General features: G+C 48.0%; 1 protein-coding gene across 4 annotated transcripts in view; it reads left to right on the top strand.

Moving 5' to 3' along the window:
• ITSN1 (intersectin 1) overlaps nucleotides 1-25,089 on the top strand; it is a 3,188,156-nt gene that overhangs the window by 391,177 nt on the left and 2,771,890 nt on the right. For all 4 annotated transcript variants that reach the window (XM_069636218.1, XM_069636217.1, XM_069636220.1 and 1 more), the window contains exon 7: nucleotides 14,018-14,185. In XM_069636218.1, the coding sequence (XP_069492319.1) occupies nucleotides 14,018-14,185 (168 nt within the window). The remainder of the gene's footprint in view (nucleotides 1-14,017; nucleotides 14,186-25,089) is intronic.

The following is a 25,089-nucleotide window of genomic DNA, read 5'->3' as shown; positions in this document are numbered from 1 at the left end:
TCGGTGTAGGCTCCACACAATCGGCAAAAACATCACGCCGCGCTACCTCGTCGGAACCACCGGCGAAGAAATCTCGACTGACGGAAAAAGAGTCATCTGGGAGTCGCTCAGCTAGAGACTCCTCGTCAAAAAAAAAAAAATCATCTTCATCAAAAAAGCATGAAAAGGAAAGGCCGAAATCCTCCTCGGGCGATCATCATCGATCGACCACGAGTCGAGTAAAAGCAGGCCAAGCGTGGAAAAGGCGGGACCGCCTAAACCACCTGCTAAGTCACCGTCGTCAACGGCGGTCCAGTCATCGGCCTCCACCCTGCCACTGACGCAGGTGGCATCCACCGTCTCACCGACAACGGCGGCGACGATGGCCTTGTCGACGGTGGTTCTACAGGAGGCCTGGAGGCCGGAAGTTTTTGATCCGATCCCCCCGGATACTTTACTACAAGAACAGGCTGTTCTGTCCTCGGAGGACGAGAGCGAGAGAATAGCTGGCCCAGCAGACCTAGGGCTACGAGTGGCCGACAAGTCGTCGACGAGGGGATCCTGCGTACCGGTATCTGCCCCTCTTCTCAATCCTCAATCTGTTTTGTCGATGGAAATTCTGTCCACACTTCAGTCCTTGCTACAGTCGTTGGACCAGAGACTACCTCAGGCAAACCTGCCACCGTCGACGAGCCGGGCCCGTCCCGTCCGCTGACGCACCTACGCACGCCAATCTCTGCACTGGCACAAGAGGAAGGTGAGCTGCCAGATTCGGAGTCTGACAGGGGAGCCATGTCGGATATCTCATCATCCCCCTCCAGGGATCCAACCTGGGAGTCGGAGGTGGAGTTGGAAACCCCTAGAAGCCCAGCTCACCCGTCCCCTCCGGACGACATTGCATCATCCCATTCTATGATGGAGAAGGTGTGTAAAGAATTCGGTTTGTCCCAGGAAGAACAGAAAAAGGATTGTTTGTTTTTTGTTCGACCACATGGGTAAGAGAAGGTCTGTCTTCTCAATACCAATACTAGACCACGTGTGGAAGGAGGGGTTGGAGACAATGCGTCACCCCTTTTCAGAGCCGGCAGTGAAAGGACGCCTCGAGAAAAAGTTTAAGGTTCCAGAGTCTACCCCCAAGTGTTTATCCTCCCAACCAACGCCAGACTCGGTGGTGTAGGCGGCAGCGGCGAGAAAGGCGAAGGCCCAGCACAAGTGCACGACTCCGCCTGAAAACGAAGCGAGACGCCAGGATGCCTTTGGCAAAAAAGTGCTATCCGTGGGAGCAACCACAGTAAAGGCCGCAAACTATCTGGCGATCGTAGCCAGATACGACAGAGATGTGGCACAGGCTAGCTCCGTTGCTTGATCATCTTCCGGAAGAGCATAGGAAGGCAGCGATGTTACTTGTCCGAGGGTGAGGAAGCCTCAAATCACGCAATAAACATCGCGGTGGACCTCGCTGAGTCAGGCTTCAAGCAAGTCAATAATGGGGTCGTATTACGACGACAGTCATGGCTTAAGTGTGCCTACTTCAGGCCAGAGGTACAATACAAAGTATTAGATATGCCTTTTGAGGGAGACCTTCTATTCGGTGAGAAGGTGGACGAAGCCCTAAAGGGAATGAAAGAGGACTCGGACACGGCACGTTCATTGGGTGCCCTCCAGAGTGGCCGAAGCTACAAGTCTTTTCGTCCCTTTAGAGGGGCTTCAGGTAATTCCCGATTCTCTGCTTCTGGAGACAGATCCTTTGGCAGGTCGGCTTACCTCTCCCAGGGATACAGGCGTGCTTCCCAAACGGCAAACCGACGCCGTGACTTCCAGACGTCCAGGAAAAGACCATCCTATCCGTCGTCGTCGAGAGACAAGCAAAATAAAGATCAGCAGTGACATACAACACACCGTTCTGGGGGGGAAGAGTGTCAGCATATGTCGACGAATGGGAACGAATAACGACGGCTCAATGGGTGCTGGACACTATAAGAAACGGACACTCTCTACAATTCAAACACAGCCCTCCGCATATTCCACCTGCGTTCACCGCTCATTCCCATCTGAGGATACTGCAACAAGAGGTAACACTCATGTTAGCAAAGGGCGTGATAGAATTAGTTCCAACATCACAGAGAGGTCAAGGAGTCTACTCAAGATACTTCGTCGTAAAAAAGCCGAGCAGCAAATGGCGAACCATTTTAGACTTACGCGATCTCAACAAGTCTTTAAAGAGCCTAAAATTCAAAATGCTCACTCTGCAGGAAGTGATCCGCGCCGTTCAAGAGGGGGGTTTTCTAGCGTCCCTGGATTTACAGGACGCGTACTTCCATATTCCAATGTGTCGGAAACACAGGAAATTCCTGAGATTTGTAATAGGGCCGACTCACTACCAGTTCACGGTTCTTCCCTTTGGGCTCAAGACCTCCCCCAGAACGTTCACAAAATGCCTGGCTCCAGTAGCGGCCTGGCTAAGGCAGCAAGGCCACCATGTATACCCATACCTCGACGACTGGCTGGTAAGGGGATCCTCCCCAGCGTCGACCAACACAAGTTTACAAGCCACCATGCAGCTTCTACAACAGCTGGGATTCGCCATAAACTTCGAAAAATCCTCTCTGCGGCCATCGAGAACGCTGGTATTCCTGGGGGCACAGTTCGAGACCCAGTTAGGGCTAGTGAAACCTTATCTCGACAGAACCTCAAGACTCAATCAGCTGGCGAGCCGACTACGTCGAAACACCAGGCTCTCAGTGAGAAAATACGTTTCGGTCCTAGGGGCCATGGCATCCTGCATCCATCTGGTGGCAAACTGTCACCTATTCATGAGGCCAGTCCAGGAATTCCTCGCGGACCGATGGACGCAGGCACAAGGATCGTGGTCAGACAAGATAACCATCGACGACGACAAGCTGCTTCGGACCCTAAAGTGGTGGCAGTTTCCACAATCTGAACGGTGTACCCCTACAGGAACCGGACTTTCAGCAAACCATAGTCACGGATGCGTCCCTAACCGGATGGGGAGCTCACATGGGTGCTCTCCAAACGCAAGGTCGCTGGTCTCTAACGGAGTCACTCCTACACATAAACGTGTTCGAGCTCAGAGCAGTACGATGGGCCCTGAAGGCATTCCTACCACACATCAAGAGATCGCGAGTACGAGTACTGACCGACAATACAACAGCCATGTTTTATCTGAGGAAACAAGGAGGGACGCGATCAAGAACTCTTTCCATAGAGGCCCAGAACACATGGCATTGGGCATGAAAGCACGAAATTTCCATCGTGGCTCATCACCTCCCAGGAGTGAGGAACTCGCAAGCAGACTCCCTCAGCAGAAGCATGGCCCAGATACACGAGTGGGAAATGGACACAGTTCACCTGATGAGTGTTCGAGAAATGGGGTCACCCCCCTCTGGACGCCTTCGCGACCAAAGACAACAAGAAATGCGAGCAATTCGCAAGCAGATGGCCTCAAGAGGGTTCCATGGAGGAGGCATTCTCCTTCCCATGGACGGACATGTTCCTTTATGCTTTTCCCCCGTTCCCCCTCATACGGAGGACAATACAGTGGATACGCAGATACAATTGCCGGGTAATTCTAGTGGTACCATACTGGCCGAGGCAACCGTGGTTCTCCGACCTGCTTCACCTGTCGCTGGAACATCCTATAGCGTTTCCGAGAGTCCCGAACCTACTATCTGGGACAAAGGCACGGTGTGGCATCACGACCCGGACAGTCTCAACCTTACAGCCTGGCTCCTGACTTTTCGGAGTTCGGTGCTTTAGACGTTTCGGAGGATTGTCAAAAAATTCTGCAGGCGGCTCGAGCCCCTTCTACAAACAAATCTTACTCCTATAAGTGGCGGAGGTTCTGTGAATGGTGTCGAGGACAACAAGGCCTACAACCGTTGTTGACGCCGGAACAAGTTCTACCTTACCTGCTCCTCTTGGCGGAGAGGGGGTTATCCTTCACATCGATAAAGGTGCACCTGGCGGCCATCTCGAGGTTCACGAGGAAGAGGCAGTCGTCTCCTCTATTTAGCGACAGACTTGTGAAACACTTCATGAGGGGTTTATTTCGAACTTTTCCCCCGGTAAAACGTTTCCCTCCAACTTGGAGTCTCAACACGGTGTTGGCAGGCTTCATGAAACCGCCTTTTGAGCCTATGGCCACGTCCGACATAAAATTCAGATCGTGGAAGTTGGCATTCTTGATTGCTATCACATCAGCTAGGAGAATCTCGGAACTGCAAGCGCTGGTCGTAGACCCGCCATACCTAAGATTCTTTAAGGACAAAGCCCTACTTTCTTCGCGATATCATCATCGACAGCAGAAAAAGCTCTTCATACCCTGGACGTTAAGAGGGCTCTGAAATTTTACCTACATCGTACACAGGAACTCAGGTCTACTCGACAACTGTTCATCGCATATGGTCCGTCGACGAGAGGAAAAGCAATCTCTAAACAGGGATTGGCTCGATGGGTCTCATCGACGATTGCGTTTTGTCACTCCAAGGCCGGAAGGCCACTGCAAGGACATCTTAGAGCCCATTCTACAAGATCAACGTCCTCCTCAGCAGCATTATGGGCAGGAATTCCGCTGACGGACATATGCCAAGCTGCGGCATGGTCAGTGCCCCACACGTTTACCCGACACTACTGCCTTGCCAGGCAGCATGCGGACGAGGTGCAGATGGGAAGAGCTGTCCTGCGCCATCTGTTTCAGTAAGGTAAGCTCCACGCTGTGGAGAATCTGTTTTCTACCTTTTTGATGACCGTATACTTTATGTGGGTAAGGTTATGAGTTAACTTGTTCCTACTGTACATATGCATTGTGTAGTATGGTGAAGGTATATCACATTACATTCTCACCGCCGTCTCAGGTGTTACTGCTATACAATCTATTCTAAGCATGTGAATCCATGAAAGATCCAATGCTAGTTTCTTACCTGTAACTCCATTTCTCCAGCATTGGTATCTTTCATGGATTCACATGCGCCCGCCAACCTCCCCGGTATGCAATGTATTTGATTGAGAAGTTTAACCCTTCCTACTTTGGAGGGGCCGAAATCTGAAGGGGAGCCGCGGGGGCGGGCCTCTTATACTGGGACGGCCTACGGAGCATGCGTAAGCGGGTCCTAAAAGGACATAGATAGGACACAAAAGTGTCGGAAGTTTTCCTATAGGAAAAGGCTATATATGTGTACCGAGGGGTCCCAGTCTGACGACGGGGAATATTCTAAGCATGTGAATCCATGAAAGATACCAATGCTGGAGAAATGGAGTTACAGGTAAGAAACTATTCCCATATACTGTACCTGTTGTGTGGTTCAGGGAGACTGGTTAGTTCAAATCCAAAGAGTTGTCTAGCCTCTCCCTAGCAGCCATTGTGAAATAATGACAACATGCAATTTCTTCTTGAGAGGTGGGTTATTATAGAGTGCAGAGATCCGTGGTCAGCACTGTCATCTCCCTTCCTACCCCTCTATGGAAGATGGCAATGGACTAGTTGGTCTGTCTGCCTTTTTATCCGTTGAGAGTAATGAGAGAAGTGTTTGTGCCCAGGGCCTCTTCGTATCGTAAAAAATAGAACAAATATATCAAAGTAGTAGTCTTCATTTGAATGGTTTGTGTCATCCCACGTATTACTCATTTTTGATATTCGATCTTCAGCTGCTTTGGCAAAAACTTTCTGCAGAGGGAGCTGTGCGTTGATGCAGTTGAACGATGGCCCTTGAGGGCCTGCATCTTGAGGATGATGTCATCGGAGGCATATATAGCACGCACAGGGCCCGTTGGCTTCAGTTCGTTATTCCGCGAATGCTATTGCTTTGAGAAATGTGGTACGCTTCATTACTTCATACGCAAGTATGTCGTCTTCGCCGACACAGACTATCCCGAAGAGCAGGTTCAAGAAGTAGATTGTGAATCGAAAATGTTGTTGACCGATCCACAATGTATGTCAATGTTGTCTCAGGGTGGAGCATAATACCTTGGCCTGCTCCAAGTGCCAGGCGATGCCTGGAAACGCCCTGACGGAGCGAAAGGGGCAATTATCGTTAGGTCAAAAACCCAAATCATCTAACCCGACCAAAAAAACCTTCGACCAAGTCGAGGGGCGACTCTCCTCGAAGGAAGATAAGATAGTGATCGAGGAGTGGGACACTTCCCCTGAGAGGGTATCTTGCCCCACAAAAAATCCACTCCTTCCGAATGGGAAGCATTTGGAGCAGAAATGCTGAAAATATTTGAAAAGCTGAAATCCACGGCACAAGCCATGATCCTCCTGCGCCTTCCAAAGAAGCTATTATGGAAAGGGCTTGACCTAAATCCCATGCGCCCTCTACCCCGGGACGACAGCCTGATCCTCATAGAGGCCTCAATGCAATGACAAGACATGGAAGGATCCGTCGAGCCGTAAACCTAAGCACAAGTAGAGATCGTCGACGCCAGCCAAGCCCTCAACATCGGCGTCACCTTTGGCATCGACGCGGAGCACCCCATCTAAACCTATGGCGCCATTGAAAAATGTTTTGTCAAATCCACTATTTATCATACCCTTGATGCCTGTAAAAACATACGTGCCTTTAACAAGGAAAGACTGTTTTAAGTCCCTTACCTCAATATATGAGGATAATCAACCCTCCGACAACGATGCACCCTTTAGTCTCCAATTTGGCATGCCAAATGTGCCTGACCGTTTCATTGCTGAGTCGAGGTTGAAGGACCTTTTATGATCTACAGGCGGGCAGTGGGGTGGACACCTCACCAGAGCTAGATTTTGGAAGACCAGAGAGCATGCTGATGCGTCATATAGACCACTAATGTCCATGGTGGTGGAATATATGGGGTGGAGTAGGCCTCCATTACCATTTGAGCAGGATGATCTGACGGACAGCCTGGATAAGGGTCCACAGACCAAGCCTATATTTCCTTTCCATATTGCTCTCCAAAAAAGTGTGGCGGCGAATTGCAAGACAGCAGAAACCAATCTGGCTGTGAATAAAAATCTGATTTAAGAAATACCTCCCTTCCAGTAGTGACCCTGACTATCTGTCTAAACACCCACTCCAGGGAGTCTGGTGGTAAAGGCAGCCACCATAACTTCTAAGCAAGCAGTTTACCCTACCATCCCTCCAGATAGGGACGAAAGAGTAGATGGATGGGCAAGGAGGGTATTTTCTGCAAGGGAGTATGGCGCTCAAATCTGCCAATGCCCCATTCACCCTTGCAAAATGTTCATTCACTCTATGGGACTGCATTTCCATGGCGGCAGAGCACATTCCCAAGTGGGATGAAAGACTGGCTCTTGGCCATAATTGGAGAAGGCAAAGAAGCCATGTGTGCGTCTCTTCTGTCGGGTCTGTATTCTGCTGACAGCATAGGCGGAGCATTGGCTACTAGCACTGTTAGACAAAGATTTCCGTGGTTGAGGAAGTCTGCTTTTGCACTGGATGTGCAATCCAGTCTCCAACATGTCATTTGATGGGTCTCACCTTTTTGGCAACAAGGCTGACGAAAGCCTAGAATTTGCAGACCTCTAAGGTGGCTGCCAAATCTTTAGGTAGCCTCAGCCTTTTCGCCCCAGTGGACAGACCTGGAGGGTTAGATCTTTTCGCTAGTACTCCTCAGTTGGAAGAGAGAGTAATGGCTGGTCAAAGAGGCCAAAGAAAGTTCCCTTGTGGTGGACGAGGGAGAGGTGCAAAGCCAGCTCAAGCAGCACTGGCATCATTACCATCTGCCACTGCATCGGCCGCTTCAAAACCTCTGAGGTCTTGGAGTCTCAGTTCACCAGTGTGAGGGCAGACTGTCTCAGCAACTAGAAGAATGGCGAGACATTACTTTGGATGCTTGGGCATTGGAAGCCATAGCCCTGGGCTACTGCCTTCCTTTCATACAGAGACCTCGGAGCAATCCACCGGGGAGCCCCTCTTTGAGGATTCCAGATCCTCTCATTGTGCAAGAAATTTGAACCCTGCTAGAGAGACTCTATAGAGCCGGTGCCTGTAGCGGAAAGGAACAAGGGATGGGTATTCACCATATTTCCTAATAACCCAAAAAGGATGGATGACTGAGACTCCTCTTGGACTTGAGATACTTGAACAAGTTTCTCAGAGGACAAGTTCAAGATGGTCACACTTTCTCATATCCTTCGCCCTCCAACTCCAGGATTGGATGTTGTCATTGGACCTTCAGGATGCTTATTTTCATGTGCCAATCCATCTCAAGTACAGAAAATACCTGAGGTTCGCAGTTGGCAGTTCTCATCAATTTTGAGATCTGCCATTCGGGCTAACCTCCGCCCAAGGGTTTTCACCAAGCTGATGGTGGTGGTGGCAGCGAGTCTTAGAGGGGGGATTCACGTCTACCCCTACCTGGGCGATTGGCTGGTCAGGGTGCGTTCTCCCGAACCAGTCCTGCATCATCTCGACGTCACCTGCCACTCTCGTCACAGACTGGCCTTCTACCTTAATTACAATTCATCCCATATGACTTCTCAAAAGCTCCAGTTCATCGGAGCTGTACTGGATACATCTTTGGGAAAGAGCTTGCCACCCGAGGTGAGGACTCAAGATATTCTACAGATGGTCTCCAAATTTCAAAAGGCCCAGTGTCCCCCGGCCTTGGTTTTTCATTTTATTATTTTTTTTAGGTTGCTTGGCCTCCTGCATTTTTCTGGTGCCAGGGGTACGCCTGAGAATGAGATCTCTTCAATGGGCTCTCCTAACTCAATGGTCCCAGTTATCAGGAAAGATGTCGGACCTACTTCAGATTCTAAGCAGGGTCTCATTGGATCTTCTGTGGTGGGCCTGCAAGGACTACATTCTGAACGGAGAACCCTTTTGGCAACCATGGCCGGAGATAACTGTATTGATGGACGCCTCACACAGTGTGGCAAGCCCACACAAATGATCTTACAATGAGGTTGTTGGTCTACATCGGAGTCCAAACTACATATCAATCTTTTGGAGCTGAGAGCAATTGGACTAGTGCTGAAGGCCTTCCTGCCCTCTGTACTGGGGGGCCGGGGGCAGGGAGGGAGAAGAAAGTCCTGGTCGTGACACAGCACAGTGGCCATGTACAAGAGGTGGTGTAGGGGTCAGTACCACTGTGGAAAGAGGCAATGCAGCTGTGGTACTGGGCAATTCAAGAAGGAATCGCTATATCGGCAGTGCACCTAGCCAGAGAAGAGAACACCGCAGCTGATGCTCTGAGCAGGCAGCACAGTTTCCACGAGTGGGAACTAGCTCAAGAGGTCCTTCAAGAGATCTTCACCCTTTGAGTAACCCCTCAAGTGGATCTGTTTGTGACCGGTGTCAGCCGGAAGTGCAAACTCTACTGCTCCAGGGAATTTCCTCCACGAGGAGCTCAAGGGAACACATTCGTAGTGGACTGGGAATTTCCTCTCCTGTACGCGTTTCCTCCAGTCCCCGTTGTTCCTCACGTAATCAGGAGGTTGAGGTTTGGGAAATCCATGATCCTAATTGCTCTGGATTGGGCCAGGAGGACATGGTATCCGGACCTTCTGGACATGTCCATCTGCCCTCCAATACGTCTTCCACTAAGAGAGGACCTTCTCTCGCGAGAGGAGGGTCTGGTTCTCCATCCAGAGGTCAAAACACTCAGCCTTCACACATGGTTTCTGAAAGGCTGAGATACAAGGATTGGGACCTCCCGGATGACGTAATGGAGATTTTGTTTTCGGACTAAAGGCCAGCAACAAAGTCTTTGTACCGTTGCTGTTCGAACAAAGACTGCAACTACTGCAGAGACAAGAATGTAGACCCTTTTCTGTGCATAACACCTCGGGTGTTATCCTTTCTACTATCCTTAGCCAATCTGAGGCTCCAGGTTGGAACTATTAAGGGTTTTTTTGCAGCGCTATCCATCTTGAAGCGCTCGTCTGAAGAATGTTCATATTTCAAGATTCCCCTGGTTACACAATTTCTAAAAGGACTCACCAGTGTGTTCCCCCGCCCCCCCATCTCCTTTCCAGGTTACAATATGGGACCTTAATCTGGTACTAAAATATCTAACGTGTGCTCCCTTTTGAACCTTTACACTTTAGTTTTGAATTTAAAAGTTAACAACCTTTTCTCTTGGTAGCTCTAACATCAGCCCACGTAGTGAGTGAATTGCAGGTACTTTCATCCAAGCCACCCTTTACCATCTTCCATAATGATAGGGTTTTTCTGAGGGTTAAGCCTTCATTCTTACCCAAAATAATTTCTGATTTTCACTTAGACCGAAAATGTTTCCCTTCTTTCTATCCCTCACCTCATCCTGGTAAGGAGGAGGAGAGATTACACATGTTGGACCCTGGTAGATCTCTGAGCTTTTGTATATCTAGGCTGTCAAAACTTTTCATTGATGATTAGCTTTTCATTGGCTATACGATATGATATATGATAAGGCATTTGTAACGCGCCTATACACAAGTTTTTCAAGGCGCGACGAGGCAGGGAGGGGGGGGACAAAGGGAGACGGACAACGATACTACAAGGTCAGATGTCATTCAGATCGCGCAAGTGCATGGGTAGATGGGACGGGAAGTGCGAGGGGGAAAGGGAGAGGGGAAAGTGCAGTACAGGGTTCGTAACGAACAAGATAAATAATGGGCCAGCTGGTGGCAAGTACAAGATAAGTGCAGACAAGTGCTGGGAAGGGGGACTGTAGGGATAGAGAAACAGTCCCGCAGTGCAGGGGTTGCCAGGAAGGCAGTGCATGGGAGAGTGGCTGGGCTAAGGACCGAGATTGGTGAGTGGCCCAGTTGCTGATTCAGTACAGTTTCAGTGATTTAGCAGGGGAGAGGGGGAGAGAAAGCAGAAGCAAAGAGGAAGGTTTTGAGGTGCTTCTGGAACCGGAGGTGGTTCTCAAGTTTCAGGGAGGCAGGAAGGCTGTTCCAGAGGGAGGCCCCTGCTGCGGAGAGAGATCTCCCCCCAACTCGTTGCTTGGAGAAGCGGCTGAACCTGAGGGAGTTGGAGGCGGATGAGCGAAGTGCTCGAGAAGGAAGATATTTAGGAAGGGAGAATTGAAGGTATTTTGGCCCCAGGCCCCAGAAGGCCTTGTGGACAATGCAGAGGGTTTTGAACTTAATCCTCACAGCCACAGGGAGCCAGTGTAGCGATTTCAGTCCTGGAGAGATACGGTCCCTGGGCTTGAGGCCAAGGACAAGTCTCGCAGTCCTGTTCTGGATGAGTTGCAGAGGGCGGAGAGTAGAGGCAGGAAGATTTAGATAGGCTGTTACAGTAGTCCAGCTTCGAGAGAACCAGGGCTCTGGAGACATTGAGCTTCTGGGGGAAGGAGAGGAAAGGAAGGATACCTCGAAGGAGGTGCAGCTGGTAGTGTGACTTCTTAGAAATGTCAGAAATGTGAGGAGAGAATGAGTGTGGAGTCGAAGATGACCCCGAGGTTTTTTGCCTTGCAGGTAGGAGCAGGAAGAGGGCCAAGAGGCCGGCCAGAGAGCCGCAGGGAAGGAGGGAGTGGGTGTGCCGATGAGTAGAATCTCAGTCTTACTGGCATTAAGGCAGAGATCGTTGGCGGCACACCATTTCTGGATAGCAGAAAGACAGAGATGAGGGAAGGAGAAGAGGAGGCCGAGGGTAGCCTGAAAATGAGCTGGGTATCATCCGCATAGCACTGAAAGTTGGGGCAGAGAGCAGCAATGCGGTGGGCGAGAAGTGCCAGATACTGGTTGAATAGCCAGGGAGAGAGGTTAGAACCCTGGGGGACACCACAGGTAGAGAAAAAGATGTCAGACAGGAAAGACCCCAGTTGGACCTGAGAGGGTCGATTTGAGAGGAAAGAGGTCAGCCAAGCCAGAGCCTGACCAGTGATACCCAGGTTATCACGGAGACGGTTGAGCAGGATGGTATGGTTGACAGTATCAAAGGCAGAAGAGAGATCAAGCAAAATGAGAACACGTGGAATGTTAGAGTCAAGGTTCGAGAGCAGGTCCTCACGGATGTTCAGGAGAGCAGTTTCCGTGCTTCTGGCAGCTCTGAAGCCAGACTGATGGTCATGAACAGGCCACAAACTGGGTTCCAGCTGTTACGAAACAGACCTTATCCAGGTGGATCATTCTTGAAATTTGGTATGTTACAGACTGGCAGGCAAGGATCTTCCTGAAGGATTAACATCCGATTCCAACAGGGGCATGGCTACTTCTACAGCCCTGCAAACGGTTGTACCGGTAAAGTATTTGAGGCAGCAACATGGTCCACTATTCAAACGTTCATAAAACATTGCTGCCTGGAGTCTTCACTCTGTCAGGATGGGGAGCTTTGGAAAAGCAGTCCTGCATTCTGTTCATGAAAATCTTAAAAAAAAAAAAAAAATTGACTCCCTTCACCAAATCTAATACTGCTTTGGGAGTCTATTAGAGATGAGGAATACGTGAGAGGACACAGTAGAATTTCCCATGCTATTACAGCTTTCGCTCATTCATGGTTGAGTGTGTTCATTCCTGCAGTTATGATGGTCTTTCTATTGTACGTAAAAACAGAATTGAAGCCAATGGGCGGTGTGCGTGCGATATATGGCTTCAATGACATCATCCCCGAGACAGAGGGCCTCAAGGGACATCGGGTCGACTGCATCGATGCACAGCGCCATCTGCCAAAATTATTTTCTGAAGCAGCTTAAGCTGGATATCGAATATCAAAGAGGAGGAATACGTGGGAGGAACATCCAGTTCCTTGGGATAAGTAACTTGTTCTTCTCTTGTAGTTGTGGACTTTTCGTTAATTGACCTTTGTTCCTTACAAAAAATGAAATGTAATTTTCACTGTACAGGACATTCTCTCGAAGGCTGAGCCTGGGGTGGAAAAAGTTGGGGAACTTAGGTTGGGGGCGATTCTTTTGCCCCACAGGGCTGTAGTGCATTCCTAAAGTAAGACTATCAACGTCCCGTCCATAGTTAAGAGGCGCGGTTCTAGACACAAGGAGGTTGCGAAACGTCAAGCAGCATTCCACCCTCTGTGGACATTTTCCGAGCAGTTGATGCTGAGGGGATGTTCTCTAAAAATGGACAATATGTGGGTGAAGAATGCATAAAACATTATTAGTAAGTAATTTCGCCTTTTCTCACACAATGTGTGTCCTACGAGCACAATAACTACTTTGGAGTTAGACGTCACTGTAAGTAGGACTTCTATACCTCCACGGGGCACTTCAAAGGTATACAGCCAACTGTAACCTCTCCACGTTCCAAAGTTTTGGTGGATATAGCCTTCCTTTCTTATGGTCTTTGTCATTACAACTGGTGCTGGATAGGCTGGCTATACTTTATTTGAAGTGTATTTTATTTTGAGTTCAAGCTCTGTGTGTGTGCATTTGGATCTTGTAAAGTTTCCTAAGCATTACATATTTTACTGTGAAATCTCCCACATACCTGGCTGTGGCATCTTATTTACACCTGTGTGGCTGTACCCAATTTTGCCATCAGTAAAGTTCCACCCTTTAAATTTGTGCCTATCCTAACTCACTGAATTCTCATATTTAAGTATTTGGTTTTTAAATCTGCTCTTCAAACTTCATAGTCCTCTTTTAGGAAATTATGTTTATTAGATATCTGACTTCTAAAGGAAGCCAGTCACTATTCATTTTCCTGAAAGATCTCAAGTCTAGAGAAATGTGGCAGTAGTATTGACCACAGTATGCATTTAGATCTTTTGTTAAGGTATATTTCCTGTAACCAAAGTTATAGATCAACCCACAATAGCGGTTTGTTGTAGCTTTCATGCATTTCCTGATCTTTGATGTACTGAGGGCTTGTGGCGGTCTTCAGGTTGTTAGCTTCTTGGACTGGGGATGGGGTTGTTTTTTACATTGGCGTAAGACTGATTTTTTCTTTCTGACTGTTAATGATATTCACTAAAATGATTCCATTTGGATGTCTTCTGTCTTGGACCAAACACATTGAGTAATGTTTTGTAATTTTAAAAGGAAATTAAATAGCCGATGGGTAAGTTGTGTTAATTGCATTGAATTCATATATATATTTTGAGCCTTTTCATTTTTTTTTCTTTTTTTTTTTTGCCTACAGGTATTGCTAGTATACCGCATCTTGCAGCAGTAGCTCCAGTGCCAATGCCTCCTATTTCAGTCGTTGGAATGTCTCCACCCTTAGTTTCATCTCTCCCTCCAGCAGCAGTGCCTCCTTTGTCAAATGGAACCCCTGCTGTTCAACCTTTACCTGCATTTGCTCATCCTGGTAGGCCCCACATCAATAATCCTATGTTAACGTTATGTATTCTGTGCTAATGTTATTTGTATTTCAAAGGGGACATCGATTGCTGTGGCTATAGGTTTTAGGGACTCAAGCCAGCTTTCTTAGGTGATTTCAATGGGGAAGAAAGTTGTATACTTGTATGCCCCATCGCCTTTGCTCAACACTGCACGGGGTGCCCCCTTTGGACCAGGGGCTAGAGCAGTTTGCAATGTAAAGTGTGCCTCCCCCCATTAAATTTAAAGGTGTGCCAGGGTGCAGCTGCAGGGCATCGCTCTGCCGTGCAAGCCCTGCTAACGCCCTCTCTGGCGCTACACTGCCTTTTCCCACTTTGACCCGCGCAGATGGGAACAGTTGTCAACATGGAGCTTCCTCATTTTTTGTGCCTTCCCTGATTGTTTCATTCTAATTCTTTCTCCTGGCATCTTGTACCCATGGTGACGTGCAACAAGTTGGTTCTTGCCAGGTTCTGTTGGTGCACTTCCTGCGAAAGCCTTTCCCGCACACTGCCTTGAGTGGTTTGACAACCAAGGGCCTTGGCAAACTGCCTGCAATGCTAGAGGGAGGTTTTCTCTAAATGACCTCCAGACCAATCAACTGATTTTTCAAGAAAGACCAAGGCAGCCAAGGTGAATACTGCGGTTTCCCACGGCACCCCATCTGGTTTGGATGTGACGGAAACTCCTTCCCAGGGAGATCCTCTGCTGGGAGTTGGCACATAGATCCACTCTTTCAAGTCAGTCTGCTTCACTTCTCTGCTGAGGCCCATACGTTTATTACTGGCTCGCTGGCAAGGGCAAAAGCGTTTTTTTTGTGTGTTTTTTTTAGCGGGATGTAGCAGAGGAGAGTCCTTGGACTTCAAAGCCTACCAAGGTATACCTGAAAAGCCCCAGGAGTTTCTTCTGGGAACATTGCCAAGGGCTTTAAGGGACCTGTAAGCGAGGGCTTACAGGTCCCTTGTATGGCAGATTCCTGTGTGCCCCTGCAAAACTTTGTTGTCCGACAAACGGTCATCTCTTGTGGTTACTCCATCAGGGATGGCGGGGGATGGGGGTGCGGCGAGCGCAGGCCTAGAGGTAGGGCTTGAAGCATGCACCTTGGTTAATGTTTTCAGACTTTATGCAACCCCAGGATGTAGTGATGCACAGTCAAAATGTGGGATATGGCCTACCCTCAATTCACATCATTAAGCAACATACTTTTTTGGTCCTTGTCACCCATGCATCCACTAAATCAGCTGCCTCTTTCCTGCAAAATAATAATTCCAGGCAGGCTTGTGAAGACAGTTTTTCAACCACTTCATGTGCCTTATGAGGACACAACAAATGACTGGTGGCGTCAAGTCTTTAATAGAGGTCATGCTGGAACTGTCCTCCACAGCAGTATGGCCTTCTGATCTGATGCCTATGCGCATCTGCCCTCCCCTAATCGCCTGTGAAGGTATTGGAACATTCAATGAAAGATGTTGGTGTCATTCTGAAGGTAAAATTCAATGATTTGAGAGTTAACTTTGGGCCCCTTGTATGCTGCTGGTACCCCTGGTATGCTGCCAACCCAATAAAACCCTCTGGAGCTGCTGAAATTGCACCTCCAGTAACTTCTCTGGACAAGCCAGTTTAATTTAAAAGGGACCTTCAGGAGAGATAACGAGGAGGAAAATACATTTCGACCAGCATGGTCTTTTTAACAACCATGTGTCAATTTTTGGGCTGGCCGCCGCCTCCTGGATCCCATCCAGAGGGTAGTGATCTACCGGAAATGTTAGCACTTCATTTGGCTGGCCTGTAGGCCATTTCTTTATAAAAAAAGGATCTGCTGACCTTGTATCTGACAAGTCGGGGATCATGCCTGCCAACAAATTGAGCAAAGATACCACTCTGCCTCGACACCCCAGCACGCTCTTCCAGCCTCTGTTGAAGGCTTCCCTATATGGGAAGCCAGGAACAAGCTTTCATCTGCTTCTTTGGCCTCTTTGTTGAGCCGAGAAGATGGAATACTGTAATCTAACAGCTACAGATTTATGTAAATGCTGCATTGCACCTTCAAATGCACTGTTGGTGATTGCAAATCCTAATTTGTTGTGTGAGATTTGATTTTCGTCCTTCCCCACCTGCAGACAGACCAGACACATTCATGCTGGTTAGGAGAAGCTAGGCAAATAGTACAGGACATATTTCAAACCTTGTTACATCATGTCCAGGCCATCTGTGGTATTTTTGCAGAGGCAGACATGAGGCGTTTAGCATTGATGCTCGCCACCCGTTCACTTTGCATGTGCAAAAATGAATACTAGAATGACTGCTTTCAATCTTCTGCAGACTAATTGAAAACTACTTTTCAAACATCATTGTTTGGCTGGTTTGCCAAACCCTCTTAACAATTTCATTTTCCAAGGTTAAGCGAGGCAGGATTCTAGATAAAAAAGCATTCATGGATTCCGAGATTACCAAGTGTGGAGAGCATTTCAGCCCAACAGATCTGAGCACTCACCAGTGCAAGCACAACAGGCCCTCCAAGGGAACCAACTCGCTGCCCTCCTCTCCTGCCTTTGAAACAAAAACAATGAGATCTGCATCCAGGTTCACGAGTCACCAGTTGGAGGCAGGCAGATATAGATTCTTGGCATCATCCCTTTTCTGACCTCTGGATACATTTAGTGTTTTCGAGAAGTGTTCAGCTTCCTCTTCAATCTACTACTCCCGCTGCTTAGGATTGGTTACCCAGCACGCCTACTGGAGTAGTCCAAGCTTCTTCACATGAGAGCAGTGGAATTGGTTTTAGCCTCCAAGAGGCCTAGGCTTCTATTCTTGGAGCTTTTCAGCACCCCAACAAATCAGGCAGATCTGCAGTTCATTCTGAGCCTTTTTATTCTTCTAGAAAAGTTCAAGATGGTGATGCCAGCCCAAATGGCAAAATCCTTCTGTGCAGATTTGTTTAGGCTTCGTACATCCTGGCCACTAAATGTGTGTAAACCGTACTGCAAACCCCCAGGGAATAGATCCCATCCTAATTCAAGTATTCTACAGTACACAAAGTAAGTATATTCACGTATGATGCTAACACAATTTTATAAGTTTAACGTCTTTTTTTACTATTCATTGCAAATCTATTTAAAGTATGTTAGAATATATTGAATTTAAAGTGTTCCAATAAATCAATAGTATAGACACACTATCAAAACCCTTCTCAAACATGCATTATTTTATATTTAAAACCTTCAAGCATTTCAGCACAACAATTTGTATGCTTATATAGCCATAATTTCATTCCATGTTCTAATCGTGATGTGTTTTGGATTGCAATGCGCCACTTCAACCATCTGGTAAACATATATTGCAAGAAGTAAAATAAGCTATTATGGTGTCAATAAATCGAATCCTCGTCTCAAAAGCATACACCAACCTTATTTGCAAGGAGCATACTGCGTACTTTCACTTGAGGAAATGTCATCAAACACTGCATATATATGCTGGCCTTACTGTCGAAATATCACAATTTATGGAGGTCTTAGAATATTGTCTCCACATAGAATGTTTAAAAGCATATGCAGACTTTTGTGTCAATTGCAATTTCTTTTTTAAAGATATTCTAAAAACACAACTGATTCATATCTGATTTTAGATCAGACCCCCTTCAACTGTTAGATATGTTCCCTCCCAAAGGTCCAAACTACAAAATAAAGAAACCATAACAACAGATCAAAACCAACTGCCAAACTATAACAGCCAAAATGTGTACTTCTAAGCTTACACGGTCTGGTTTACCTTGTTATATTTTGTATCTGCCGTTCTAAACTGACAACAAAAATGCTAAAACCATTTTACTTTGGGCTTTCTCCTTATTTGCTTTCTCCCTTTAACATCACACTGACCATACTCGTAAGTCCCGTCCCCTTTCCTCCATCCTTGTGGGCGTCCCCCAGCATGGGGACGGCACCGGAACCTTTGACAGTGAACAATTGAGCTTCCTCTTTACATTTAGTATAGGGCACGGTCTTGGGTGTTGGAACGCCTCGCCCTCTGGCACCTCACCCCAGTCCCTTTTCCCCCTCACGGACAGTGTCGGACCTGGCAGCCAGCGCAGGGACGTTTTTAGCTTCCTGCTTGATCCTAGTTTGTTTTTGTCAATTATTTAATTTCCCTTCAGTCCCTTGCATCCCCAGGGCATGTCTACCGTAGGAGGCTTCATGCGTCAGTTCATTCCCGGGCTCGGACCCCCATGCACTTGGTCTGGAGTGCTTGGGGCCAGACCACCGCTGGGAATCTTGTTCGGCCTGCAGCGCTCTCGGTCACAGGGTGTTGAAGAATCATTTGTCGTGATAGAGGAAGATCTTTCACCCCACGCCCCACTTAAGGACTTAGTGTCCAGGACCTTTCGCAAAGACAAAGTAGGCCCTCCATTCAGCATGGCTCTGCAGCACAGCGACACCTTCCCAGGGTTCCCACGGACCAGGGTTCCTCGGATTCAGGTTCTGGCAGCCCTGATGCCGCTAAGGCTACCAGCTCCCAAGCTGAGGGGATCAGAGGCCCTACCAGGCTGTCCTCAGAAGGACGATCGGGCTCATCCTCTTCTACCCCAGGGGAGTAAGGGATAGAGTGGCACCTCCAAGAGGCTGTCCTTGGCTACATCCAGAACAGTTAGAGACGCAGGTGCCGAGGGCTTCCAGCCAGCCAGAGCTCTCCGGGGCCGTGAACAAGGGCGGACTCCCGGCTGGCCAGCTGAGGGCTCGGTGCCTACCAGAGGTCGACTCTTCTGCTTAGTTTGCAAGACCCAAGCTGTATCCTCTTGTGTTTGAGGCCTCACTTGCCTCAGGGCCTTGGCGTCCTTCCACGGAGGGTGTGGCGCAAGGTTTTAAAATGGTAGGGCGGCATGTGGCGGGGCCCACCAGGCAGGTGGCCATCTTGGAAACAGCTCCAGGCCCGCTGGTGCTTCCGCCCATCGAATAGGCTTTGCAGGATGATCCCGGCACCCTTCCCTCTGGAAGCAGCAGCAGATCCTATGGTGCAGGTTTTTGGTCCCCTACATCTACCCATCAGTCATACGGCTACATACAGCAGACTCCTCAGCACTTTGACCAGGAGCTTAGGTCCTGTCCCTGGGGGATCAGACTGCATGCGAGGACTGCTTCTTTGAGTGCTTCCTCCTCCTCATGCGTTCCCTTCAGATGAAGTGACTGCTGAAGGACATTGTGAATGTCATCCTGCAGAGGGCGCCGCCTCGGCTTCCTCCTCTGGGTACTGCTCCCTGCTTCTCTGCCGGTTCAGGCTCCACCGGTGGTTCTGGTCAACCACCTCCACCACCTGCTGTACCACCACAGTCTTCTCCTCAACAGCCGTTTAGTAATTTATAATGCGCGCCAGACCCTGAGGTAACCAGGCGCAGCAGAAAGAATATGCAAAGCTTACAATGTTACAAGAATCTAGCATTGACAATGTTACAAAAATGTACAGTTTACATACTTACAGGTATATACAGATAATTACAGACGAATAATATACAAGGTACAATAAGTTTACAAACAATGTTAGAATTATATACATTTGTTGATGGTTTTCTAATACATATATACAAACAAGTTAGGCTAAAGATACATGGGTATCTACAAGTTATTAGAATTGATGTGTTTGATGAAATTCCTTCTGAAGTGTGAGAAGGGTTGGTCTGCTCTTAGGTTATGTGGCAAAGCATTCCATAGTTTAGCGGCTATCACAGGGAAGCTGATGTTGCCAATTTTGGCAAGTTTAAATCTTGGTACTACCAGGCAATTAGAATTGGCAGTTCTTATCGGTCTGGTAGATATTTTTCTGCATTGTTGAGGGCTTTATGGGTCAGGGAGATCATTTTCAGATGGATTTTGTTATCAGTAGAAAGCCATTTATGTTGGCGTTTAATTGGAGGTATGCTCCCTTTTATTTATGCCAAGTGCAGCTCTTAGGGCATCATTTTGTAGAGTTTGTAGTCTTTGGGTAATGGCTTTGTTGGCACTACTGTAAAGGGTATTACAGTAGTCGAGTCGGAAAAGTATTAAGGCTCTCGCTAGGATCATACAGCTATCGTTGGATAGGAAGGGCTTACCTGCTCTTATTAATTTACAGGTATAGGCTGTAGTTGACGCTAAGGAATTAACCTGTTTAGTGAATGACATGGTAGAATCAAGGTAAAAACCAAGCGTTTTTACTTCCCTAGAGACCTTGATAATATTTCTGAACGCGGAGTAGTCTGGGCCTAATTTGTTGATGTTGGCCTGCGTGCCCAAAATGATCAACTCTTGTCTTATCATTTAGGCAAAGACCATGAGATGCCATCCATGCCTGAATGATGAGATACACTCTATTCACCAACTCCCTGTCCTTAATATGATCCCCATAATGCGGGAGGAGAATCTGTGTATCTGCATAGTTAGTGTAGGTGATACCTAGATGGTCCAAATAATCGAACAGAGGTTTGGTGAAGATGTTGTATAATATTGGGGAGACACAGGTGCCCTGGGTGACTCCACATGTGATGGGTGTCAGGTCAACTGCTGCTGAGGGGGATAAAACTCTTAGTCACTCAGAAAGGATTCTATCCATCTGATAGCCTGGGTGGAGAAATGAGCAGCAGAGCCCAGATGTCTACAGAGGACCTTGTGGTCCACAAGATTGAATGCAGCCGAGAGATCAAGTAGGAGGAGTGCTGTCTTTCCTTGATCTCTCAGTTCATCTATTTGGGTCTTTAAATCATTGGGGGCTGTTTCAGTTCCATGTAGTGGACAGAAGCCAGATTGTCTAGCTCCTAGTAACTTATGCAGTTCGAGGTGTTTTTTAATCTGTGTATAAGCCCCTTTGTCCAATATCTTCAATAAAAATGGTACCGTGGTAATCGGACAGTAATTAGTAGGGATGAGAGGGTCAAGTGTCTGCTTCTTGAGAAGTGGGAGCACCCAAGATTGTTTTAAGTTGGTGGGGATGTTGCCTGTGGAGAAAGGGGCATTAATGAGTTTGGAGATGAAAGGTGATAAATCTCTGGCAACATCTTTTATTATCTGTGCAGGGCAGATATCACCTTTACAATTAGAGGGTTTAAGGGAAAGGATGATTTTCTCTACCTCTTTTGTAGTAGTTTTGGTGAAGGAGAATTTATTAGTCTTGTTATTGAGGGTAGCATTAGGTGGTGGCTTGGGCAGATTAGGAAGGTTTAGTGAGTCTTTTTTTTTAGTTGGATTTTATTTTGGAGGGTGTTTATTTTATTTGCTAGTGCGTGTTGGTTATCTGTACACCAGGTTTGATCCTTGGTGCAAGTGTCTGGTGTGGCAATAGGTGACTAAAGTACTTTCATTATGGAAAAAAGTTCCTTCATGCTCGTATTAGAGTTGGCAATGCGGTCCTTGTATGAGTTCTGCTTTGCCAGGCAGACTTCATTTTTATAGTGGCTAGAGTTAGAGGTTAGTTTCGCCTTGTTCTCATCAGTTGGGCATAGTTTCCAGGCAGATTCACATTTTCTCTTTGTTAGGCGTAAGGCCTTAAGTTCAGGCGTGAACCATTTGTTTAAGTGGGCCTTAGGTTTACTTGTTCGCAGTTTGAGTGGGGCAATTTTGTCCATAGTATCAAGCATGATTTTATTGTATTCGTGAACTAGTACACTGGGGTCTAGGTTGTCGGGCAGTGTATTTAGTGTTGGGAGGATAGCAGGAATGATATTGTCCACTGTCATGTTCTTCTTGTTTCTAGTTAGGCATGATGGTGCCATAGGTAGAACTGTGGTAGATGGTCGGGTGGTTAAGAGATTGAAGGACACCAGTGAGTGGTCGGTCCAGGGTAATGGCGAGATGGAAGAGATGGCGGCTGTACAGTTGGAATCAGCGACCCAATCTAGTATTCTACCCTTCAAGTGGGTAGGATTGTTAACTTTCTGGGATAATCCTAATGAATTGATAGTGTTAGCAATGGTTAAAGCGTGCACGTCCGCTTGGTGGTTAAATCCTAGGTTAAAGTCCCCTAGTACGAACAGTTGTGAGGTAGTTCAAACATTGTTGGTTAGTAGACTGTGCAGATCCTCCTCAAAGGTCCCAAGCGGGCCTGGGGTCTGTAAATTAGATGAATAGTTATTGATTGGGTGTTTATAGGGAGTTTAGCCGTAAGGGCTTCACAAGATTGCAAGGTTTGGGTAGGGGCTAGTCTTAGTGATTCGTTTTGGGTATAATGGCAATTCCGCCTCCGCGGGTGCCCTCTCGGTCTTGCCTAAATATAGTATAACCGTCAGGGAAGGCCAGCATAAGTGACGGCCCTGCTGCATTATGTAGCCAGGTCTTGGTTGTAGCCATGAAGTCCAAGTTAGCTTCAGTAATTAGGGCTGCTATGTCAAGTGTGTGGGCAACTAGTGATCTTACATTGAGGAGCGCTCCTTTGTAGGAATGAGCTTCCGTTACCACTTTGATTTGTGCAAGATTTGGTATACTTCAAGCACTAGACTTAAGCTTAGATTTAGGGGTTTGAGAATTCGTTGTGGCTGGTGGGGTAGGAACGAAATTAGGAGCATTGGCATTTCATTTCACGTTTTGTAGCGGGGAGAAGTCTTCTAGGCAACTCATGTAGTTTGTTGAGTCTGGCACGTAGGTTATTATTTCTATCATTGGTCGAGCTGGGCTGGAAAGCATAGGCTACTGGTCTTGTCACAGCATAATGCTTTGAGCAGATGTGGGCACGGTTATTTATAACTATCAGTCGTATTAGGTGGGATAAGTACTGATTCGCATGGGGGGGACCCAGGTGTGGCAGTCCTGAGTGCTAGCGACAAGGAATGTAGATATGGCCATTATGCAATAGATAATGAGTAATCTTAACATTATGCGGAGCTACCGCTGTAATTGGATAGGTAGAAACCGTACAGTGTAAATGCTTCCTAGGCTAAGGCGTAGTGGCCTAAATAATATGAATTCGATGTGTGAGTATGCAGTACAGGTTAGAAAACTGTCAGTGCATTGTCTACTTATTACCTGTCTGATGAGACACTGGGTTTAGACACATGGATAAGCTATGGACATATTAACATAGTACTAAACATAGAGGTAAAACACATGAGCTAGAAATGCAGTTGGGCAACATCTAGAATTGAGGTAAAACACTTGAGCGGAGATGAAGTGGGGTAACACCTACATTCAGAGTAGGAAGGGCAGCACTTGGATGCAAGGTAAGACACTTGAGACATTTAAGCGAAGATGTAGTGGGACAGCAACATGCGAAGACACTGACGTTTCAGTCTGAGGCATAATGGTGCAGATGGGATAGGATGAGGGATGGGTTTTACATCCGGAATAACAGTGGTGGCGTTTCAGGGTTCACACTTACAGTTCGTGAGCAGCATGTGGATCACCGGGCGTTTAGGAGGCCCCCCCCCTAATGTGGTATCAGTGGTTATATAGAGCAGGTGACACTCGAGCCTTCCACTTGAATCCCTGTTGTAGTTTTGCTTGGCCCGGATGGCCGTAGTTGGGATGGCAAGGTCACAGGTCAGCGTCGGGCAGAGTGGCTTTCCATGAGGCAGAGACAGGCATGGACCGGGGTAGGACAGGAAACAGTCCTTTGTGTGTGGTACTTCGTTGGTGGGACGGCGATCGCCTAACGGCGATGGATTGGGCTGAAAAGAAGCTCTGTAGGCCAATCGGAGGCGAGGGGCGGTTGAGCCAGGCAAAGCAGATAGGGCAACGGCACCGGGGAAGCAGTCGGCCATCTTGGATTTGGCTTCCTCGTGTGCAACGTCTGCTGGCAGTGGGCTAAAAGCCAGATAAAAGTGCAAATATAGCAATTTTGCACAAATGAGAAGGGCGGTGCATTCACTGCACTGGAGATGGTTATTGTGGTGGAATCTCGACTCGCTCGTCGAGGGGCTGCCGTTAGCAGCATGGGTGGCAGAAGAGATTCCCCAAGGCCTACCTTGTAGCAGGGGCTCAAGATTCGATGGGGGAGGGGCAACTGCTCCAGCAGTGCGGGACCCTCCTGCTCCTTCAGATGGTGCGGCCGTTGGACCTATCTGAGGATCTGGGCCTAGGGGTAGTGGTGGGCTGCCGGCACCTGTGTCCCACGGTCCAGATTCCCCTCAGTCTGTAAGAAAAGTGTGGACAGGGGCAATGAGGATGGTGCTCAGGACGATGAACACTTGGCATCTGGTAAAGACCGCCTTCATGGCCTGGCAGAGTTTTTGGGGGTCCCTCTTCCCGAGGAAGTCGCTTCCCCCACCCCCTTAGGCAAACACACCATGATCCATTATCCAATACTGGCATTCCCATACAGAAGGATGTCCTGCAGGTGGCACAGAAGCCCAAGTCCAATGCCCAGATGAACAAGAAGTTGGACAGCAGGTTTAGGCTGACGGACGGGGAGCCAAATCCTCCTGCCCTCCCACCTGCATCCCATTCTTCTGTGGTTGCAGCGGCCTCATCTAAACCATAGTCCGTCGTCTTCCTCCAAGGGGGCTGCCTCCAATGGCCTCTCCAAGGAGGAGTCTTTGGGAAAACGCTGTTACTCCATCTATGGGCTACATCTGCGGCAGGCCAATAACCAGAAGCTGTGGCGGGTGCTCAGGGAATTTCTTCCCGACCTCCCTTTGTCATCCAAAGGGGTGGTGCACTCCTGCCAGAGATTGGCTTTATCAGCTGGGGTTTTTCCCTCAACCAGAGGAAATCGCAGTTATGCCCGTCTCAGGGACTGGTCTTCCTAGAGGTGCGTTGGAACACTACTGTTCAGCAGGAGTCCCCCACGCGTGAGATGCTTATGTCCCTCCGCAATGCAGTGGGACAGTTTCTGGCCAACTGGACCACCTCAGCATGGCGGTTCCAGTACATTCTGGGCCCGATGGCCTCCTGCGTACTCGCTGTTAGATGAGGCTCCTCCAGCTCCACCTGTCTGCCAACT

The sequence above is a fragment of the Ambystoma mexicanum genome, chromosome 7p (assembly GCF_040938575.1).
Source record: "Ambystoma mexicanum isolate Mex_15411 chromosome 7p, UKY_AmexF1_1, whole genome shotgun sequence".
In the NCBI taxonomy this organism is placed as follows: domain Eukaryota; kingdom Metazoa; phylum Chordata; class Amphibia; order Caudata; family Ambystomatidae; genus Ambystoma; species Ambystoma mexicanum.
The sequence above is the reverse complement of the archived record's forward strand: the minus strand, read 5'-3'. Positions and strand labels throughout refer to the sequence as shown.